At 38.8% G+C, this 21,644-nt stretch overlaps 1 protein-coding gene across 2 annotated transcripts in view; it reads left to right on the top strand.

The window, feature by feature from the left end:
- Positions 1-565: 565 nt before the first annotated feature.
- CTSC (cathepsin C) overlaps positions 566-21,644 on the top strand; it is a 37,530-nt gene continuing 16,451 nt past the window's right edge. The window contains exons 1-4 of one of the 2 annotated variants that reach the window (XM_007079002.3): positions 566-846; positions 2,665-2,810; positions 8,884-8,968; positions 11,280-13,397. In XM_007079002.3, coding sequence (XP_007079064.2) covers positions 675-846; positions 2,665-2,810; positions 8,884-8,968; positions 11,280-11,290 — 414 coding nt within the window. In that variant the 5' untranslated portion in view covers positions 566-674 and the 3' untranslated portion in view covers positions 11,291-13,397. Of the gene's footprint in view, positions 847-2,664; positions 2,811-8,883; positions 8,969-11,279; positions 13,398-20,978; positions 21,146-21,644 lie in introns of those variants that run through there. The other variant, XM_007079001.3, reaches the window with a different exon arrangement.

Consider the following 21,644-nt stretch of genomic DNA (forward strand, 5'->3'; position numbering starts at 1 on the left):
GAATTCTCTTGTGGATAATAAGTAAACAACGTTAACAGGAAACCAAACAAAACCAAGCAAAAAACTGCTGTGAAACTTTTGGCAAACGGAAGGAAGAGCAGTTCTCAAACAGCTGGGGTGCCTGGGGGCAACATTTTCCCCAGTGGGTACAAAATAACTGAGTTGGTGAGGACTAACTGGGGAAGAGGAGGGAGTAAAAGAAAACTCCACTTGTTAGATCGCTTCCTCTCTGGGTCTTTTTCACACTTTCTGTCTATTCCCACCCCCACCCCCTCACCTCAGTTGTACGTCTGTCTCTTTCTGATCTATAGTTCCTGCCTACCGCCGCACATTGTTCCCCCCGGGGTTACTTCTCATGGAACAAAGTCACTGTGGCTCTTAACTCCTCTTTGGAGACGTCCCATGGTAATAGGCCCTGTCTGCAGGTTCAAGCCAGGTTCAGGTGGAGCTGCGGCCAGGTGCGGAGCTGCGCGCACCCGGGAGCACATTACTGCGCCCGAGCGCCCCTCCCCCCGCCCCTGGGGCCCCAGACCCCGCCCCCGCCCCTTGCAGGCCGTGGGTTTCCGGCAGCTCAGGCTATTTTAAGGCGCACGCTGTGCTGATCGCCTCGCTGTGAGCCCTCTGCTCTTCAGGGACGACTTCGCCCTTCTCCTCCCCTCTGGGGCCCCGCCAGCATGGGTCCCAGGCCCCAGTCGCTGCTCGCCGCCCTCCTACTGCTCCTCGCCGTCGCTGGCCCCGCGTACTGCGACACACCTGCCAACTGCACCTACCCTGACCTGCTGGGCACCTGGGTCTTCCAGGTGGGCCCCGTTGGTTCTCAGAGCGAAGTCAACTGCTCGGTTATGGGTAAGCCGCGGAGCCCCGGCCTCTCCCCCTTCCCGCTTTGGCCCGGGACTCCTTCCTTGCCTTCCCGAGCTCTCTGCCCCCAGCGTCCACGCGGAGCGCGGAGACCCGAGGCCGGTGCTAGTGGAAGCCAGGATGGACTTGAGGCCCCTTGGGGTGCCTTTTCCCGCTCCAGGGCCGAGAAGTCCAAGCTGAGCGGCTGAGAACTTCTAATTGCACGTTTCCTTAGCTATTCCCGGGGCCTAAACACTTTTTCGAGAACTTTTTTTCCCCTTTTTAGTTTTTGGGTTTTGGTTTATTTGATTTGGAAGAGAGTTGAGACCGTGCAATCTTAGGATCTCCCTGCCCAATCTGCATATTTTTATAAAGCTGTGCCCATGAAAAATAAGCTCGAATACTGGAGAAAATAGCAAAAAAGTTTTTTTCCTTTTGTTAGCTTGTGGGAAAGAGCCTTTTTTTTTTTTTGCCCAGAGTTTTTGACTTACACGTGTGTTGAAGCTACTAGTCCGAGAAAACTTTCGGTATTGGCTCTGCGCTTTTTCGTGTATTGCAGGGAGGTAGATAAAAGTACTCCCCCCCCCCCCCCCCGCCCATTCATTCTTTTTTACTTTCTACTTCGTCGTCGTCGTCTTTTTTTTTTTTGGAAATAACTCTTTAGTCAGTGATTATATTTGGGAATGTCCAGAGCCAAGCACAAAGTCTGGCTTATGGAAACCTCTGAAAGAAATGTCTCGTGTTAGAACACACTGGGATATTTCATATGTCCTCAGAGAACATAGCTACCCTGAGGACAAAGAATTTAGAGAACGGAGAAGAAAAAACACACAATCTCTGTCAAAAGAGGCACTCTTGTTCTGCCCAAACCCTTACCACCCTGTGGCATGTGCAGAGTGAGGGAAGCTCTCTGCCTCAATTTCCTTGTCTCAGCAGGAAAAGATTGCCAGGTCATTTGTTACTAAAACAGACCTATTCAACTATTCCAACTCCAGATGACTGTGTGGCATTTTGTAATCCTGGGCATTATAACCACCTTCTGTTTTAAAAGTTGAATTTGAAGGTCCGAAGCAGAAGGAGAACTGTTCTGTCACATGCAGCCTCCTCTTTCAGAGTATTCATCTGAAACGTGGAAAAACTAAAGTGTGAAACCCCCAGATGGACACAGTAGAACCCTTTCAGACAACCTCTGCTTATAAATCGTGCCTTTGACTTTAATCTAGTAAAGACACATGTAGATCCGAGCTCTTATCTTCTGAAGGTTGAAAGCTTAGTTCCTATTGGCACAAACTAGCTTTATAGGATAGAAACCTTGAGTTTGCCTAATAGCGTGGAAGGATTCAGATTATGAGGTTCTGAACTGCTAGAGCCATTGAGAAAGATACCCCATTTCTTCCCTAAAGAGATCATTTCCTTTGTCCTTGTGATATGATAGCAGATCTTTTATATTTTGTATTTTCCATTTTTTGACTACCATTTCGTATTCTACCCATTTTGGGCTGTCATTTGAAACATTCCTATTCCTCTTTTTCTTCAGTGTTTCGATGCTCTGGGAAGGTAGGGCTGTACTTTTGGGGGAGTCTCTGCCTGGTGGGCCACTGGACATATTTCTGTCTTTTGAGCCTTCACTTCACTGGTTTTCCCGAGACACCTGTGGGAGTGTACAGGCTGGAGACTCTGATATCTTCACAAGCCAGACTGGTCCAAATCCAGTGGCATGAAAGGAAAGCAGCTTAAAAATAATGGAAATTCTAGAGATTTCCCTGCCATTTGCAGTCCAAATAATTTTCCTCTGTTGTGCATTATTATTTATTTATTTATTTTTAGGACCACCAGAAAAAAAGGTAGTGGTGCACCTTAAGAAGTTGGATACAGCATATGATGATTTTGGCAATGCCGGCCATTTTACCATCATTTACAATCAAGGCTTTGAGATTGTGTTGAATGACTACAAGTGGTTTGCCTTTTTTAAGGTTAGTTTTGTTGGGAATGTATTTGTATTTTCAGTGATCTGATATCTGAAGCTTCTTCTAATCAGACTCTCAGAATTTTAATTTTAGATTAAGAAGATAACCAGAATTGACACCATTTTTCCCAAGAGATATTAGATGGTGTAATTTTGCCACTTTATTTAAAATTGTGAATTCAGTAAATTAAAAAAAAAGAGCTATATTTGAATATGTACAACCCATCTGTATTGAAATTTACATTTTGGTAAGTATGACTAAATTTATTTATTACTACACCTTTACTTTTAAATGTTGCCTTAGTCACTTGGCTCTGTGCTGAATGTGTAGGAAAGATATGGGCATTATAAATTTCTTTTTCTTGGAATTATTATCCTATCCTACCATTGCTTGTTGACTCTGAGAAATTGATGACACATTCCTCAACTTAATAATGATGGATGGGTTATGTCGCAATACACCCATTGTAAATGGAAAATGTGTTTCATTCCTATCAGACATCATGGCTTAGCCTGCCCTACCTTGAACATGCTCAGAACACCTAAATTGGCCTCTAGCAAAATCATCTAACACAGTCTATTTTATAGTGTGTTGACTATTTCATTGAATTAATTGAACACTGTAATAAAAGGGAGAAACAGAATGGTTGTAAGTGTATCACTGGTCCACCCTTGTGATCATGGGGCTGACTGCTACTGTTCAGCATCACAGGAATGTTTCCTACTGCATAGTGCTAGCCTAGGAAAAAATCAAAATTCAAAGTCCGGTTTCTACTGAACGTGTATAGCTTTTACACCATATGTATGTGTGTAGCTTACCAAAGATGGTAAGTTGGACCACCGTAAAGTCCAGGACCATCTGTGTTATAATGTACTAGATGTATTAATGTGAATAACTCCCTTTAGTGAGCTGAGACAAAGAGATAGAGAGCGTGAGTTATGCCTTGGGCTGAAGTAAAATGTAGCTCCGCCAGTCCAACCTGTGTTCTTCTTTCACTGGGGAAGAAGCATTGTCCGTTCTTGTATTTTAACACCTGGCTTCCCGTTGCATACATATGCTGAGGTATAATAGCTTATTTAGCACAGATTTCAGTCCATCCCAGATAACTTTCTGAAGTTGGAACTTTTCCTGTTGGCAGAGTATTAACTGCTGTAAGTGAATTGAGGACACAAGCCTGAGACTCGCTGTTTCTTACTATAAATAGAGTATAAACAAAAACAGACTTGCATGGAGTAGGGTTTACAACTTTTGGAACATCTGGTAAGAGTTGGCCAATTACAGGGATCTGTGGGAAAGTGGGGAATGAATCTGTTTAGGATGATGAAAGACAGGGGACTAACAAAAGAGTCACCTCTGAATTTATTGTGATTTTTCTAACCTGGCTTGTGATTTAATCACTGGGATATGGTGCTACATCTGAGCCAAGTATATTTCTTAGAATAACAACTTTCCTTTTTTTTTTTTTTTTCCTTAACCTTGAGAATCCCTCTTTAACATGAAAAAAGGGAAGAGAGACCAAGAGGAAAAAATTATCCCCCTCGCCTGTATTAGCTGGTTTGATACTCAGTGAGAACTGATCTATCCTTTCTGATCTATCCAGTTGAGAGCCAGCTGGTCATGTTTTTTAGTTGGAACCCATGCTTGACCATTTATGAAACGTTTTAATATCACCCCTGGATACTATGTATTTAAAAAAAATAGTATCTATATGAATTTTTAAAATTGTGATACATAGGTGGTAAGCATAATTCATTCTGAATATAATTCTTGATCTGCTTATTGATGAGCCTAGGGCTTTGCAGACTCCTTGTCAGTACTCTGCTATAGCCCTTCAAAAGTTCTTTGCCTTTTAGGTGAGAACCATTTGCCTATGGAATTGATGTACAAGGAAAGACCTATTCAAGCTAGTTGTTGACTATGTACTCTACCCGCCTCCCCCTTGTCCTTTTTTGCCTGACACTTAGTAGACACTTAGTTGGTAATTTGTTTAAATACTGAAAATGAATCCATGAAGTGGAATTCACTTGAGAAATAGGAGGTTGAAGTGTAAGTTGGGAAGTTGCATACAAATAGATGAGTAAGTAAAATAGTTTTACCCATTTGGCTTAGAAAAGTTTTCTTTCTTACCTTCTGTAGAATGGGAGAAACTGTTGGGCAAACTTCTAAAGTCAGCATTTAATTGCCTGAGCCATAACCAGAAATAGATCTGAGCAGTTTCCTTTTATTAATATTTTTCCATCAGTTTGTCTGCTCTCAGCTTAAATAAGAGTCCAAAGCTGGTAGGTACAGAGGGGACAGCTGGTGGCTGGAGGAGGAATCAGAATGCCTTTTTGTATTTCCCTTGAAATTACAGTGTAAGCACATTTGGTATTTTTCCATAACCTCAGAATGTTAAGTCATGGGTCAGTAGAGAGCCACTTCATAAAGTCAAATAAGGTTTTAAGTGTACTTAACCACAAGTGGGAAGAATCAATACATACACTGTTGTTGGGTAGACCCCTACTTAATCACAGGCTTCTGGATGGCATTCTCTGATTAGGAGCAAGAAAAGGAAGAGTGTTCTTGCATTAACTGATTTCAGTATATTTTTTGAAGTGCTTTTTTAAACAGAACCATTATCAGGGCTGTGTTTTCCTGCTGAAAAATCAGTCACTCTGGTCAATAGTTAAGTTTTGTGATAGGATCATAATTTTAATAAACAGAGTAGAATATACATAAGATACTTGGTTTTAAAATTTCTCTTAAGCTAATCAAGCAGTTCTAGATAAACATGTTTTGCAGAGTGAAAGAATCTATGCTCTTTTTGGCAAATCCAAGTGACAGAGTAATGGGGAGCTGAGTTTTAAATTTAAGAAAAATTATAGAGTGGAATTGACTGTAGATAATAGGAAAGGCAAATATTTTTGGTGACACTGGCTAACACAAAAAACTTGCTGGATTTTTACCATAAGTATCAGGGCATTTCCTGCAGAAGTACCAAATTAGGTGTCTAACTCAAGAAAAACGCAAACGTCTTTTTTTAATAAGATTTCTTTTCTTTTTTTTTTAATTTTGTTTTTTTTTTACTGTTTATTTTTTATTTTTGAGACAGAGACAGAGCATAAACAGGGGAGGGGCAGAGAGAGAGAGAGGGAGACACAGAATCTGAAACAGGCTCCAGGCTCTGAGCTGTCCGCACAGAGCCCGATGCGGGGCTCAAACTCACGGACTGAGAGATCATGACCTGAGCCGAAGTCGGATGCTTAACCGACTGAGCCACCCAGGCGCCCAATAAGATTTCTTTTTTTTTTTTTTTTTTTTTTAAGTTTATTTTGAGAGAGAGGAGGAGAGAGCAAGTATGTGTGAGCAGGGAAAGGGCAGAGAGAGTGCAAGAGAGAGAATCTCAACCAGGCTCTGTGTAAGTGCAGAGCCCCATATGGGGCTTGATCCCATGAACCATGAGATAATGACCTGAACTGAAATCAGGAGTCAGCTGCTTAACCATCTGAGCCACCCAAGCACCCCAACCAAAAACCTGTTAATGTCACAGAGCTTTGGTCATTTATTCTACAGACTTAGAAAATATCTTTTAAATGAAAATTTATTTTTGAAAAGGTAGAATTATCAAGATGTAAGCAGTATTTGTTAGAGTGTCTCATGTAAACTACAACGTAGTGTTCAACCTACCACTGTTAAAGAAATACCTGACATTTTTGCCATGAATATCTACTATCTATATGTTCTTAGTCTGCAAATCAATTGGATTTCCAGATCTCTATGTTGACTCATACCAGGCCCTACCACTTGTTTCCTTTTGTCCTTTTCAGATATGCCTTCATTAGATTACATATTTACATTAGATTGTTTCTTGTTGCTGTTAGCGTTTGTTGAACAGGTGATACATGTAGGATATTGTTAGCTCTGTTCCACGCAGCCCAGTAGAGCCGACAGCTTCCACATCATTCTCCCTGCATTCCAACTTTGAAGCAATTGTGATACCACTACTGTTGGTAGGAATTTGCTTTATTTAGTTCTCAAGCCTCACCTGGAAGGTGGGCATTTTTCATAATCTAAGTTTTTGTAAGCTCTTTCTTTTTCCCCCTTGGTTTTAACTGCTTGAGAAATTGGGAGTCAAGTGGGGATAATCTGTTGTTGAATAGGACTTCAAGCTAGATAAAAAGCTTGGAAGGAAATAAATCTGGACACTGAATTTTCATTCCTGGATAGTTTGAATTTGATAGGAAGCACTAGGTATATATTCTTAAAAGGTATGTTTTTCTACTCCCCTTCCTGCATACATTCAATTATCTGAAACATTATGGGGAGTTACAATCTCAGATGTATTTAGGGCTCACCTGGGTAGCTACTTAAGCATTTGAAATGACTGTAATGTGAAACAATAAGGAGTAATAAGATCAATGGCAAAATAGAAACTGTCTTAGAGGCATTCATACTCAGTTTTTTAAAAAAGCAGTGTACTGGCCAAAGTAAATGACAGAACTATCTGCAGGCTAGTTTCTAAGAGTTATCAAATTTAATAGCATTACCATTGGCTTATAATTGGTATGCCCAACAAATTTGTATCCCTTCAAAGTACCTGCAGATCAAAAGCAGCCAACCTCTTTTTTTTTTTTTTTTTTTTTTTTTATAATTTGTGTGTGTGAGAGAGCGAGAGAGAGAATATCTTAAGCAGGCTCTGCCCCATGCTTAGTGCAGAGTGTGATGTGGGGCTCAATCCCATGACCTGGGATTCACGACCTGGGCCAAAATCAAGTCTGATGCTCAACCAACTGAGCCACTCTGGTGCCCCAAAAGCAGCCAACCTCTTATATGAAAACAGAATATAACAAAACAGGATGTTAAATTATGGCTGACTATGTGTTGGGTGGATAAGTGATTTTTTTTATGCTTTTATGTACTTTATTTTTTATCATCACGTGTAAAGCTCCTCTGTACCGCATCTTCTCTAATGGCACAGAGGAAGGAAGTCCTATGAGCGAAACTAAGTTCCGAAGAAAATCCTCAAGTTAAAAAGGCTTCCTAACCTTTTCCTGCTTCCCGTTTCACTTTCTCTGAGGCTGCAAAAAAGGAACAGTAGAGCAGGAACTCAGACTTCATTTTGAAGATTAAGCCACTCACGGGTGGAGAAGATGTGTTGAAGAGAAACTAGTCTTCTGACTGAAAATTTTATTTTAGGACTGGCAAGCAAACCTTATTGATCTCTAATTGTGTTTTTGTTTGCAACCCACTAGTCTTGGTAGAACTTGAAGCTAAAAAAGACTTCCATGGTTCTTTCTTTCTTTCTTTCTTCTTTTTTTTTTTTTTTTAAGTTTATTTATTTATTTTGAGAGACCACTGGGGAGGGGCAGAGAGAGAGAGAAAAAGAAAGAGAAGGAAGGAAGGAAGGAAGGAAGGAAAGAAAGAAAGAAAGAAAGAAAGAAAGAAAGAAAGAAAGAAAGAAAGAAAAAGAAAGAAAGAAAATGAATCTCAAGCAGGCTCTGCACTGTCCGCATAGGGCTTGATGTGAAGCTCAAACTCACAGAACTGAGATCATGACCTGAGCCAAAACCAAGAGTCAGATGCTTAACCGACTAAGCCACCCAAGCACCCCTTCCATGGGTATTTCTATATCAGGTTGGCTCTTGAAACAAGAGTGGTACGTTGGGAAATCCATACCAGGGAATTTATTTGCACATTTTGTGTGCTAGTGACTTGTAAATTTCAAGCTTGTCACGTCAGCCAGAAATGTCAATCATGTTTCCACAGTTAAGAATTTGGGAATCTTGTAATTTTTTTGTTTTGTTTTGTTTTTTTGTTTTGTTTTTACTGTGCTTTCTGGGTTCATTTTTAAGATCTAACAGTTTAGCTTTTAGAATACTTGTTTTTAGCCTAATTTACTTGTTTTAGTATAGATTTAGCATACTGAGATCCAGATGTTGTCTTTTTTTTTAATTTTAACAACTTGAGATTTACTCTTGAGTATTTCATTTTATGGAAAGAATCAGAACTTTAACAATCCAAGCCTAGTTTTGTTTTTTTTTTCATGGTGATGCTTAATTGTAACATAATGACTTAGTTTACCATTGTGAACTCTTCATAGGATGTCACTGATTTTATCAGTCAGTTGTTCATGCAGCTGGGAACTGTGAGGGTACATGATTTGAGACATCTGAGGAACAAACTGGGTGAGCTCCACTGAAATTTTTAACTTACTAAAGAGCCAGCTTCCCTCCTCCCTGGTGGCTTATGCACATTACTATTTGTTTATTCATCTGGGAAAGGGAGATGAAGACTGGAGAGATTAGGGTTTTCTTATACATTTCTTGCTTGAGCCTGCTTCTTGCTTTGCTACTTCTTACCTGCCTGCACTATTTTATGTGAGTGATCTTTCACTTTAGTTTATTCTGTTTGCAACACATCGAATTGGTTGTCACAAGTATGATGCTCATAACATAAGCAGACATGAACCCAAAAAGGTAGAGACCCAGTTAAGAAAAAGTTAGCTCACAGTCACTTCACTTATTTGAAGTAGTTACACTGCCTCAGGTTGCTCATTTTTTTCCTAAAAAGACTCCAGAGGGAACCATGTGAAGCTATGGCATATTAGGTCTGTTTTCTAGTAGAGAGGGTGGCTCTTCTAGAGAAATTCGTCTGCCTGGCACTCGTCACTGTGAGACATCACCCATCTTTTGAAACTGACTCCTTCTCAGAACAGAGACTACTGACTAGAAATAAGAGGGTCTTTTGCACTTTTGACATTCTTCTCACACTTAGAAAAGGTGTTTTTTAAAATTTTAATCTTATTTTACAGTGCACGTGTGTGCAGTGTGAGCACAAGCAGGGGAGGGGCAAAGGGAAAGTGAGAGAATCTCAAACAGGTTCCTTGCTCATCACAGAGCCTGACATGGAGCTCAGTTCTACAACCCTGGGATCATGACCTGAGCCAAACTCAAAAGTTGGATGCTCAAGAGACTGAATCACCCAGGCTCCCCAAAAAGATGTTTAAATCATTACTCTCACTGGGTCCATAAATTTAGAGGTCTTAAAACTTTTTATGCAAAGGGCGCCTGGGTGGCTCAGTTGGTTGAGCATCCAACTTCTGCTCAGGTTATTATCTCATGGCTTGTGAGTTCGAACCCCAAATCGGGCTCTGTGCTGATGGCTGAGAGCCTGGAGCCTCTTCAAATTCTGTGTCTTTCTCTCTCTCTCTCTCTCTCTCTCTCTCTCTCTCTGCCCCTCCCCCACTCACACTCTGTCTCTCTCTGTCTCTCAAAAATAAATAAACATTAAAAAAATTAAAAAACTTTTCATGGAAAAAGGGTGGTTAGAGAGTAACGTTGATAGGGACTTAACTGTTCCTTGCATTTTTTTTTAAGATTTTATTTTTAACTAATCTCTACACCCAAAATGGGGCTCGAACCTTCAACCCTGAGATCAAGAGTCACACGCTGTACTGACTGAGCCAGCCAGATGCCCTACCATTCCTTGCATTTTAACACAATATTATTTCCCCCTTCCTCTTTCCCTACTTCCTTTACTTAGCTCCTAAGTAAAAAAGAGCTATGAAAAAGGGAACTGGGATAAGTGTTGAAATTTCCATAGCTTTATCCTGTATCAGCGTTTTCCAAACTGTTAACAGACCCCTAGTGCCCCACACATGTGCTGGGTAGGCTTACTCATCACTTGTCACTGTATCTTGTTAAACTTCAGAGGTTGTTCTAGGCAGCCACTATTAACAGATCAAAGTGAAAATTAGAGCTGAAATTAATAAGCTCTTTTTTCCCTGAATTCCTGGTAGTTGAATAAGTATACATTGTGTAGTTTCCCTTTCAGAATCTCAGGATCTTTTATAGAGTGGATGGTGGTAGCTTTGGAGGAAGACAAAATAGGAAACTTGCCCAAAATAAGCTACCCGTTTTTTTCCTCACAAAAAATAAGGTATCTTCAGAATGCAGTTGACAAAATTCTGTCTTAAAACTCTCACTCTTCCCAATAATTAAGGAATGCCTCTATTAAAAGATAAACCCCCTTAGTGTTTGCTCTTAGTAAGTGGGATAAATAGAGGGATAAATACCTGGAAATACAGATCAAAGCAGCATTAAGCCTGCATTTAGGTTTCGTAAGGAATGCATGGTAACCTATCTATCTAGGTTGCTGGATTGGCCTGTTTCTTTTAAGTATATTTCAAAATTATATTAGATTCATACAGTGGTAGTTGATTTCAAATGCCTTTACATGTGCTTCTTGAGCATGTTGGCTGCATGCATGATACATGTTGCTTAAGCTTTCAGCTTTGGAGAATGGCAGCTTTTGTGAATGTCTTAAATAGCATTAAGATTTACCAGCATTTCAAATACTAGCACTGTTTTTTTTTTTGTTTTTTTTGGGGGGGGGGTTTTCTTTTTTTTTTCTGAAAAGAAATTAATATGATTAAACATTCTTAAGAGACCATCTGATTCTGGTTGGCTTGTAACTCTAGTTTTTATTGTCTTTTAGTTATTAAATAGAGCATCTGTTGAGGGGCTCTTTTAAAACAACAACCAAAAAGCAGACTTTGGGGCTAAGAGGCAGAGCAGCATGCAGCCGTGGACCTTCTTACCTCTAACAGCTAGCCGAGGCCTCTAGCAACTACATTCCCCTTCTGGAGTCTTTCTGTGCATGTAAAATGCTGAGGAGTCCTGGTGACCTACCTCCAAGGCAGCTGCCCTCCTGAACCATTTCCCTGGAAAGCAGCAACCGCCATTTTGAAATGTGAACAACCAGACTACACAGGAAAAAGAAAGACATCTGGAAGTCTTAGGTGGCTTCACCATTCAACCTTTGAATGAAAGGAACTATATGAAACTCGAGTTTTTCCCTTTTGAATATTCTTCTATTGAAATGATTTTTCCAAACTCATTAGGATTTGAATTTTGTGTTGTATTTTGTTCATAGTGCAAATTTTATTCCCAGTTAAATTATCTTCTTGTGTGCCTTTCTTTCTTTAATTATCTTGATGAACCACAGGACCCATTGTAAGGAGAAATTAATGCTTCAGGATATCTTGAGATGCACAGATGTAAAGGGTAGAAAGATCATTCTACAGAAGACATGTTTGGGGGACAGGTTTCTGAGATAAGTCAAACCACTGAAGGGTATCCTTGTAGATCATAGGCCTGTATACCCTAGCCAGAAAGATGGGGTCATTAATACATTTTTTTGTCTGTTTTTTTGATTAGGTCCCAGTTTTGTACTAAGAACTTGACATATATTGCCTTACAAGATGTTATGAAGTAGATATTACTAGCTTCATTTTACAGATAGGGAAAATTAGTCTCTTACTGTGCATCCAATTGTAAAATGACAAGGGCTAGCCTTTCAAGCCTAAGGACCTCCCTGGGGCTAAAGGATAAAAGAAATAATGGTACTTAAGTGACAGACATTTCAGTGGATTTTTTTTCTGGAGACTCCCAATTCATAAGCATCATGAACGTTTAATGGGATGAAATACGCATTGCATTGGCTTCTTTTGAAATGGTTTACAGCTTATGTTTCCTTACCAAATTAGGCTATTCTCTTTCTTTCCTAAACCAGGGTCCTTTCATTCAAGATGAAAACTTACCTTCTCTCCTTTTGTGTTCTTAGAAAGGAAGGTTCTGAAAAATATCACATTAAGTAACATTGCCTAGTTGACTTCTCTTAATTACACTGTTGTTCTTATTGATTGCTATCTTTTAGCTCTTTCCTGCTAAACAGTGGACTAGTTTCCTGCTCAGTTGTTCAGAATTGATGAATATCAGCCTCAGTAAGTTGAAAATTTGGAACCATACCTAGTCCCTATTTTCTGGAGGGCTTTTCTCTTGTATCTGTGTTTGAATGGAAGAATCTCTAGATACCAGATTTTTATCATTTTATTGGTTCAGAGAACTTTTTATGACCTCTGAGTGGCCACTGGTCTGCTATTCTGGAAAGGTTATGTCTTAGAAAGGTGAAGTAACTGTATACCCGACTACTTCTACCTGGATACTTTTTTCCATCCTACCTCTGGACCTGATAATTCATTACCCGGGGCCTTGATGCCACCTCTGTGAGACCTTCCCTAGCTCTCTCCATTGGTGGGAGAACTGCCATTGTTTTGGTTCACATCGTGCTTGCAGTTACCTCTGCTCAGGTAATTCTGCATTAACTGCTGTAATGGAGTGATTTGATAGTGTGTCTTCTTCCAGACTGAAAAGCTGTATGTCAACCTGTGTATCTTCAGAACCTGATTACATAGAACTTTATAAGTGTTTGGAAAACTGACCACACTTCTCTTGTCTTTTCAAAGACTTTTCACAAGTAATATTAGCTTACATAGATGTATTTCTTTTGTGTTCTAGGAGCACAATCAGAAATGATGCTATGTTTATATTTCTGGTTCTGTGCCCTAAAAATACAAATCAGGTTACCTGTCTCCAGGGTTCTAAAAGAGTTGCATTTTTCAAACTAATTTTCAGGATGTAAAGTGACAAAGCAGCTAATGTGTATAAGAATGTATTTAATATGGAATTTAAAACCACCTCTATGAAAGTTGTTTTTTATTGTTTTTTTTTTCCTATTTCTCTGAGAAACTTTGCATCTAAATGTTTTGCTAATGGAAAAGAAGACTTGGTAGGTACAAAATTACAGATACTTGTGTTAGCAGGTGTCTTAAAATAATACCGCTTTGCATTTTCTGTCACAATTGTTTGTCTTCTCTGATCTTTAAACTCTGAGGGCAGGGATCAACTCTGTACTACTAAGCATTTTATTCCCTTTGTATAATGTGATGCATGATAAATAATAGGCCTTCAATAAATGTAGAAGAAAGAAAATTGAATAATATATCATTGTATTGTCTTGTTTTATTGACATGTTTCTGGGTATATTGTTACCTTTATGTACTTAAGAGTCTGTAGTGGACCCTCAGGCCATATATGTTGAATTGGCGTGGTAGAAAACAGTGGAGGATTTTAGATTTTATTCTGTTCATTTATTTACGTTTTAATTTTTGTATGAGACTAGAAAAGCCGAGATAGGGCTCAAAGTTAAAAACAGTAAAGTTGTAACTTTGAGAATTACTAAAAACTAAGTTAGCTGTCAGGGTAGATAGCTTTATGATGGCAGATTCCGCACAGCCTGGAGTGCTGTGTGCTGTCCTGTTCCTTCCCCCATTTCGGTACATGGAGAGACACCAGCCAAAGGTTAGATTAGGTGAACTCTCAGATTTGTTCAAATCTCCCAGTTTAAAAATTTATGAGTGAGGAAGTGAGGAATGAGCCAAGAGATTTTGACAACTGTATTGAATGATAAATTGCTATTTTAACTAATTCTAGAACCTATATTTTGGTTTAACCTGAATGTGTTTTAAGCACTGGAAATAAATGAACTCACTTCCACATGCAAATCTGTCTTTACCTCAGTAAAATCCTGGAAGGTATTTGGTTACAACCACTAATGATTTCTTGGCAGTTTCAAAATTCATTGAAATTCAACTTTTTAAACAAATGGTTAAATCTTAGGTAGAAAGCTAGAGCTAATCCTTGAAGCCGGCAGAGGGGAGTTTGTTTTTTTTTCTGAGGAAATATGTGGTACTCTTGGGTAGGTCTGGGAAAATAACAACTTAGTAAAAATGTGCCTTGTTCTCTTTTGTTGATGCTTTTTACACTCCAGACCTGACAGCAAATGAAAGCAGTTAATCTATATACAGGAAACAGGGCAGAACTCAAGTAAACATGTTTTGTTATTTAGTATTGCTGGAAATGTACTATCTCTGCATATATGCTTTACCATTAAATCATTGAGCTTCATGCCAGGTGTCTTTTCCTGAAATGTTGAATGATCTTGATAGATAAGACCTGGTTCTCCAAATTTTTTGTCATGTATTCCACAGTGTGTAAAGGTACATTTAAAACATTATATCTGTGTACTGCCGTACTGATGTTTGCTATCAAACACATGAGGTAATATTAAATGATTAAATATTTGTCACAAAAATGGGTTTTGCCAAAATATATTCCATGATGATATTCTTTGAAAATAATACAAAAAGCATGCTTCATTATCATAAGAATCTGTTACCTATAATTTTCACTACTGAAAGTTTTCCACATTTGGAAGCACAATTTTCTAATTAAAATCTTTAAAAGATGTTAGTAGTTTTGATCCATTTTATTAAAAGTATGAAAGTATCACAGGTTTAGTAAAGTCTGGAAGTGCTGTTGGGTATTAGGGGTGGTGACAGTTTAATGGACTATTTTTTTTAAATTGGGGTAGAGCTAACACAGTGTTCTGATAGTGTCCGATTCGACAGCTCTCTGTTACGCCATGCTCACCACAAGTGTAGCTAGACAGATTTTAAGTGAGACGTGTTTTATTGGTAACTAAGATTAAAAACTGAACACTGCTGTGATGGAACCATTGGAAAACATCTGATTTCAGAAACTTGTATTTGCCCGACAACTTCTACCAGGAACAGGGCAAAGGTAAGCTTTGTCAGTTTTCTTATGTCTGCTTATATTAGTATTTGCAAATTCGGGTTTCTCTGCAAGTATTTTAAGCCACTTTATTTGTGAAAATTAGCTTCATTAAATCAGCTAGGTACAGAAATCAGTGTAAGCAGGCCCATGTAAAAAGGACATCCTGTGTCTTAACCATCACATGTGTAGCACACTGTGCCTGGCAGGTGAACTTCTGACCTTGACACTGAGCGGTGGCATCGGTTGCTTTGTAAATTAAAGAACAGTGGAAGTTGTTTCTCAATTTTATTTGTATATAATTACAAATGTAAAAAAAAATGTTTTTCCCAATATTCTAGTGGATCATCTTTCATCTCATTTTGGAAACCACTGGTTGACAACCAGTATCAACTGTTCAGCTGACAGATTGGGCTTAGTGTTTTAAGTTCTTTGATGGCATAGTTACAGTCTTAAAACAACTTCTGTATCCCCCGCGGTAACAGATAATCATACTTCTACTGTTTCTTGTTTCATGTTCCTAACTTTTTAAACTCATCAAAGTTACAATGTCATCTTTATCCTTCAAAGGTGTCCAGTGTTGTAGGTATCATTCCCACTATCAGGTGAAGAAATTGGGGCTCCTTAGTTGTGGTTTGCTGAAGGTTACATAAATTATAAGTGGCAGAACAGGATTTAAAGGGCAAAGCCCTTTTACAAGACTGCCTATTTCTGATAGCCAGTGCATTACATAAAAGTTAAGTATTCAAATATTTGCCAAGTATATTAATCAGGGAAACCATGGAACAAAGTGATTTTAAACTTAAGTTCTAAAATATCCCAACCTGTTCTTTTTCAATTGGTTAAATAGGTAACAGTAATGATAGTTGATGAAATGAGTGGGAACTTGAAGAGGGGTTTGAGAATGTTTGGCGACCCTGGGTAATTTTGAAGAAGCAAATGGATAGCTAGTAAATCCTAGTAGTTTTCTAAACCTAAATGCTAGTGTGTGGAATTTACATTTTATGAAATTATGTGTTGAAATTGGCAAGAATGAATGGAAACTTAAGTTACACCATCTGTGCAAGACGGTATTCGGACACTGATGTTTAATAAATGAAATAAATGAAAACCCTTAAAAATACTTTGGCTATATTTCAAGCTGGATAGTGTGGCCAAAACTTCAGCTTCTTAATTGGTAATAATGTCAGAATCACATAACTATTTCACAATAGCAAAAATGACCGATACCGTGAGAACGTTCAAATCAAGAAAATAACATGAACAGCATGTGGTCCTTTCAAGGTATAAGGTACTGACTAGTCGGCTTCTAGAGTGCTCAATGCTTCTTCTACTGAATCCTGCACAGATTACAGGGTATTACAACCCTGTCCTACCTTTTATAAGGTAATTTCAGGGTCTCTGTGATATCTTAGAAGCACTGCACTTCGATTAATTACAAACTTCGTATCTTTTCTGAGTTTCTTGTGTTATTGCTAAAGAGGACTTGGCATTTGTTGTTCTTTCTCTTATTCATTTATTCACTCATTCCATAACTAATTGCTTCCTAATGCCAGTTTCCTACTTCCTGAATAAACAATCCTATTCTCACAGTGCCTTTTTTTTTTTTTTTTTTTGAGGCGAGAACAACCTCATAAGCTGCTGTGAAAGTGAAATGAGTCAATATATGTAAAACAGAGTATATGAGGTGGAGTCTACTATCATCCTGATCTTATAGATGAGGGTGCAGAAAAGATAAGTAATCTGCTTAGGATCACACAGACAGTTAATGTCAGAGCTGGATATAGTCTAGGAAGTCCAGCCTGAAGAGCATGTCTGTGACCTTTGCTCCCCATCAAAAAACCTTGGCAAAAAAAAGGTAAAAAGATTGAATTAGAAAATGACCATTGGAGTTGCTAGAGAATGTAAGTGGCCCTTACAGGGCTGTGGACAGCAATTTGGACTTTACTCTTGAGAGTCTGTTAATCTTCTCCAACTTTTTTTTTTTTTTTTAAAGGAAACAGTGAATAAAGTAATGATCCTATAACTTGTGAACCCATGTTTGAATTCTCTTTTCTCCATTTACTTTGCAAAGCATGTAATTTTTTTTTCTTTATGAAAAGAGTGATGCCTATTATCCCAAGGAATCATTGTGAGGCTCGAATGATACAGATGGAAATTCTTTGCTGCATGGTTTCTCAGTATCTCCTCTCTGTTTTTGGAGTTGGCTAGTATGTTTACTTCTCTAGCTCTTTGTGAAAAGACAGAGTATATGAAGTGGTGTGTGGTATTGGGAAGAGCCCTTGGTTTTATAAATTCTAGTTTGACTACTTTTCTTATTTAGTCCCCTGAGACTATATTATCTCGGTTTCCTTGAACTTAGAAGATTTATGAGTGATGGGTAAGATATTTATCGAAATGTGAACTGATAAGGTGCTATAGTTCCATAATGTTGATAAAAAATACAGAGTCCTTAAACAAATGTGGTAAGAAACTTCAGCAAAATCAGTCATGCTTTGGTGAATTTTTTCCCCCTCTATCAAAATAACAAGTCAGCCTTCCCATCACAGGGAAAGTTCATTTGGTGGTAGACATGATGCTTGTAACTATGACTCATTTGTGCCAACCAGGTGAGCAAAACCACACTGAAAAACATGGGGCCCAGTTCTTCTCACTTGAATGCCCCTAACTCTTTTGGTATTAGGGGAAAGTTATTTCATCTGTGATCTAAATTCTGCCTAGATGGGGAAGTTTCCCGGGCTTCTCCAGCATGGTTAGCTTCTTGAACCACATGATGTTGTAATGAATTATTTGTTTCTTTCATTGAATTGTGAACCTCTTAAGGGCTAGGGCCACATCAATACATTTATGTGTGTGTGCCTAGTACCTTGCACTGATGCCTGAGAAATAGGTGGCCAATAAATATTTGATAAATAAATGAAAGACCTTAGCAAAATACACAGTAAGTTCTATAAATAATTTTTTTCAAGTGTAATAGTAATTCCAAAACAGATGAGTGTTAACAGCCTCTAACAACACCTTGACCATCTCTCCTAGGCGTCCTCTTCCAGGACTTTGTAGGCTATGAGTTTCATTCTTAGGAAATTTTTTAATTTATTTTTTTTAATGTTGATTCATTTTCGAGAAAGATGGCACATGCGTGTGCACAAGTGGGATAGGGGCAGAGAGAGAGGGGGATGATCTGAAATAGGCTCTGTGCTGACAGCAGACAGCTCCCTGTGGGGCTCAAACTCACCATGAGATCATGACCTGAGCCAAACTTGGACACTTAGCTGATGGAGCCACCCAGGCACCCAAGAATATTTTTTAAAGTGAATAATTGTATATAGCAGTCCTCATTTTATAAACAAGGAGATTCTACCCAGAGACTGATTTTGCCTTTTATTTCCATTTTTGAAACTTCTTTGCATTTGTATTCAACTTAAGTACTATCTTGTAATTTTTTTTCTTAACATAGGTTTTCTACAGAGGTCGATAAACTTTTTCTTATAAGGTCAGGTAGTAAACATTTCTGGCTTTGTGGGCCTTAGGTATTCTAAGGTGGCTACTCAGTTCTGCTGCTGTAGTATGGAGGCAGCCATAGACCATATGTGCACAAGTGGTCCTGGCTGTGTTCAATAAAACTACATTCATAGAAGCAGGCAGCCGTCTGTCCTATAGAACTCACATTTATCATTTAAAATGCTGTATAATACTCCTTTATTTTTATACATGAACATTTAGGACACAGTTCTTGGTTTTAACTTTTCTGTTGCAATGAGTGTCTTCCTACGTGTAGTATTTTTTTTTCATATATGTGTATCTGACATATTTTGTAAGGTACATTTCAAGAACTCTTTAAAGTCTTGTCAGACTGCTTTCTGAAATGGCAGAGGTGGGGGAGCCTTGGCTTAACCCCACCTGGCCTATCTGACCACCACACTGCAGAGAATGGAACACGATCAAGAGCCTATGCCAAAGAGACACTGAAAAGAATGCTAAGGGGTTTAGATTCCATCAAATGAGGTACCAATATTAGTGTGTTTTTGATCTATAAAAATAGTAGTTGCATGTAGTTTTGATTTTAATAAATATAAATTTTACTGATCTTTTTACACAACACACCCTCTAATGTTGCAGCTTGGTCATATTCTATGGCCTTTGTTTCAGTGTTTCTCATCCTGAGTTGGGGCTTTAGCAGGGACATGAGCAGGAAGCTGAACTCACACAGGTGAAGACATGCTTAGCCAGCTGTGGATAGACAGGTTTCACAATATCATGAACCACCAATACGGATGCAGAGTATAAATCTATGTGAGTAGTCCATACTCCCTTATCCTGTGTTGTATAGCTTAGTGGGTGGTGAATCCCAAGGTTCAAATCTAGTTTTTTGGATTCTAAGGCCAAGCATTTTTAACTCCATTCGTAAATATGATTTGAATTCAGAGAGAGTCTGATGCAAAGGTAATTCTACCTTTAGGTATAGTTTAGCGCATGCATTCCTCTAAACGCAGGGGTTGCAAACCTTGGGCCTGGTCTTGTAAATAAAGTTCTACTGGCACACAGTCTACTTCATTCATTTCTTTGTTTCCTATACAACTTTTATATTGCGGTGGCAGAGTTGAGTGGTTTTGACAGAGGCCTTATAGTTAGCAAGCCTTCAAATGTTATTTCTCTGGCTTTAGAAAAGAAGTTTGCCAACCCCTGCACACAGGTAAAGTGATACCTGTTATGTCAGGAGTTCGCAAACTATATAGCCTGTGAGTCAAAAATAACCTACTATGTACTTTTCGAAAGAAAAGTATTGCAATTCAGCTGACAGCTGGCAATTTGTTTATGTGTCATCTGACTGCTTCTGTGCTTTTGTTCCAGTAAGTCAGTGCCTGAAATTGTGCCCAAGACCCTTCTCATTGAAATTTAGCATGAATTTTCCCTTTCTTCCTCCCACATTCTGGGCTTTCCTTCTCCATGAGGAGATGTTATAACATGAGGGTTTGTAAGCTCAGGAACCTATGTATTTGAGTTCAAATCCTAGATCTATCACATTATAGGTGTTCAGTATTAACATTGGAATAGGACAAGGGGCCATATTAATGAAATATAATGGAGAGAATATTAATAATCAGGTTACTTTTCTCCCCCATAATCAGATTATCCTAATAAATTGTGAGGTTGACAGGAAAAAGGATTTTGTTTAGTTCTATGGAAATTTTTCATCCTTTATTTTTGTAGTTTGCTGGAGTACATCTTCTTTGAGTAGAAAAGTATAGTCTGACAAATTGAACAGAAATTTATTTCTGCCGTGTAACTGCTCTGTTATTTTAGGAGCTACGTACCTTCTCTCAGCCGAGCCTCCACTTACTTGCTGGTAAAATGGGCTTATTGAAGGCTCTTTTTCCATTGGCTTAGCGAGGACTACATGAGGAAACTATTGTAAAATGCCTGCCATGGGGCAGATGCTCTAAAAATGTTAGGTTTTTTCCCCCTGATTTTCATTCCCAGAAATGTTTTGTTATGCAAATTTTGTTTTTGGCAGTCAGTTCCTGCAATCATAGAAAAGTTTATTTCTCCTCCTCTTGTAGAGTAATTCTCAGAATGTAACCTCTCAGGGTGAATTTTTTCTTTTGGTTGGCAGAGGCTGGTTCCCAAGATGAAAGGACTGTGAATGGGAGCCGGGAAAAGGGACCTGACAGATGAGCACAGATCCATTGGCTTGACGTTTCCTTCCCTTACTTGGTTGCAGTATGAAGAAGAGTGCGGCAAGGTAACCAGTTACTGCCAGGAGACCATGCCTGGATGGGTGCACGATGTGCTGGGCCGGAACTGGGCTTGCTTCACGGGAACCAAGGTGGGAAGTACCTCTGAGAATGTGAATGTGAACACAGCACACCTTGAGAGTCTCCCGGAAAAGTGAGTTGTTACAAGGGAAAAATACATTTAGTTTTATAGTATGTAGAAGGATGCGTCTATGTTAATTCTTGGAAAACATTATTTTGATGATACACAATTTATTTAACATAGAAACATAGGCCATATTATATAAAACCTAACTGGAAAAACATATTGAGTAATGGAACGGAGAGAAGAAAATATTTTTTCCAAGAGTAATGGACCACTGATGGCTTTCAAGAAAATTTATATGAAGGACCATCGAATTGCAGTGCCAAAGAAAGAAAAGAGCGGTTTATCATTGCCATGTGATTGCTTAACACTTGTACATGCCAATGTTTATGTTGCAACAAATCATAGGTGATACTAATTGAACATAACTTTTAAACAAGGGCAGTGAGTAACTGAACTGACAGTTCTTAGTAGTGATGTAGCAGCGTATTAGTTTGCTGGGGCTGCCGAAACCAAGTGTCACAGACTGAGTGGCTTAAGCAACAAAAATTTCTTTTCTCACAGTTCT

This window comes from Panthera tigris, chromosome D1 (assembly GCF_018350195.1).
Source record: "Panthera tigris isolate Pti1 chromosome D1, P.tigris_Pti1_mat1.1, whole genome shotgun sequence".
In the NCBI taxonomy this organism is placed as follows: Eukaryota; Metazoa; Chordata; class Mammalia; order Carnivora; family Felidae; genus Panthera; species Panthera tigris.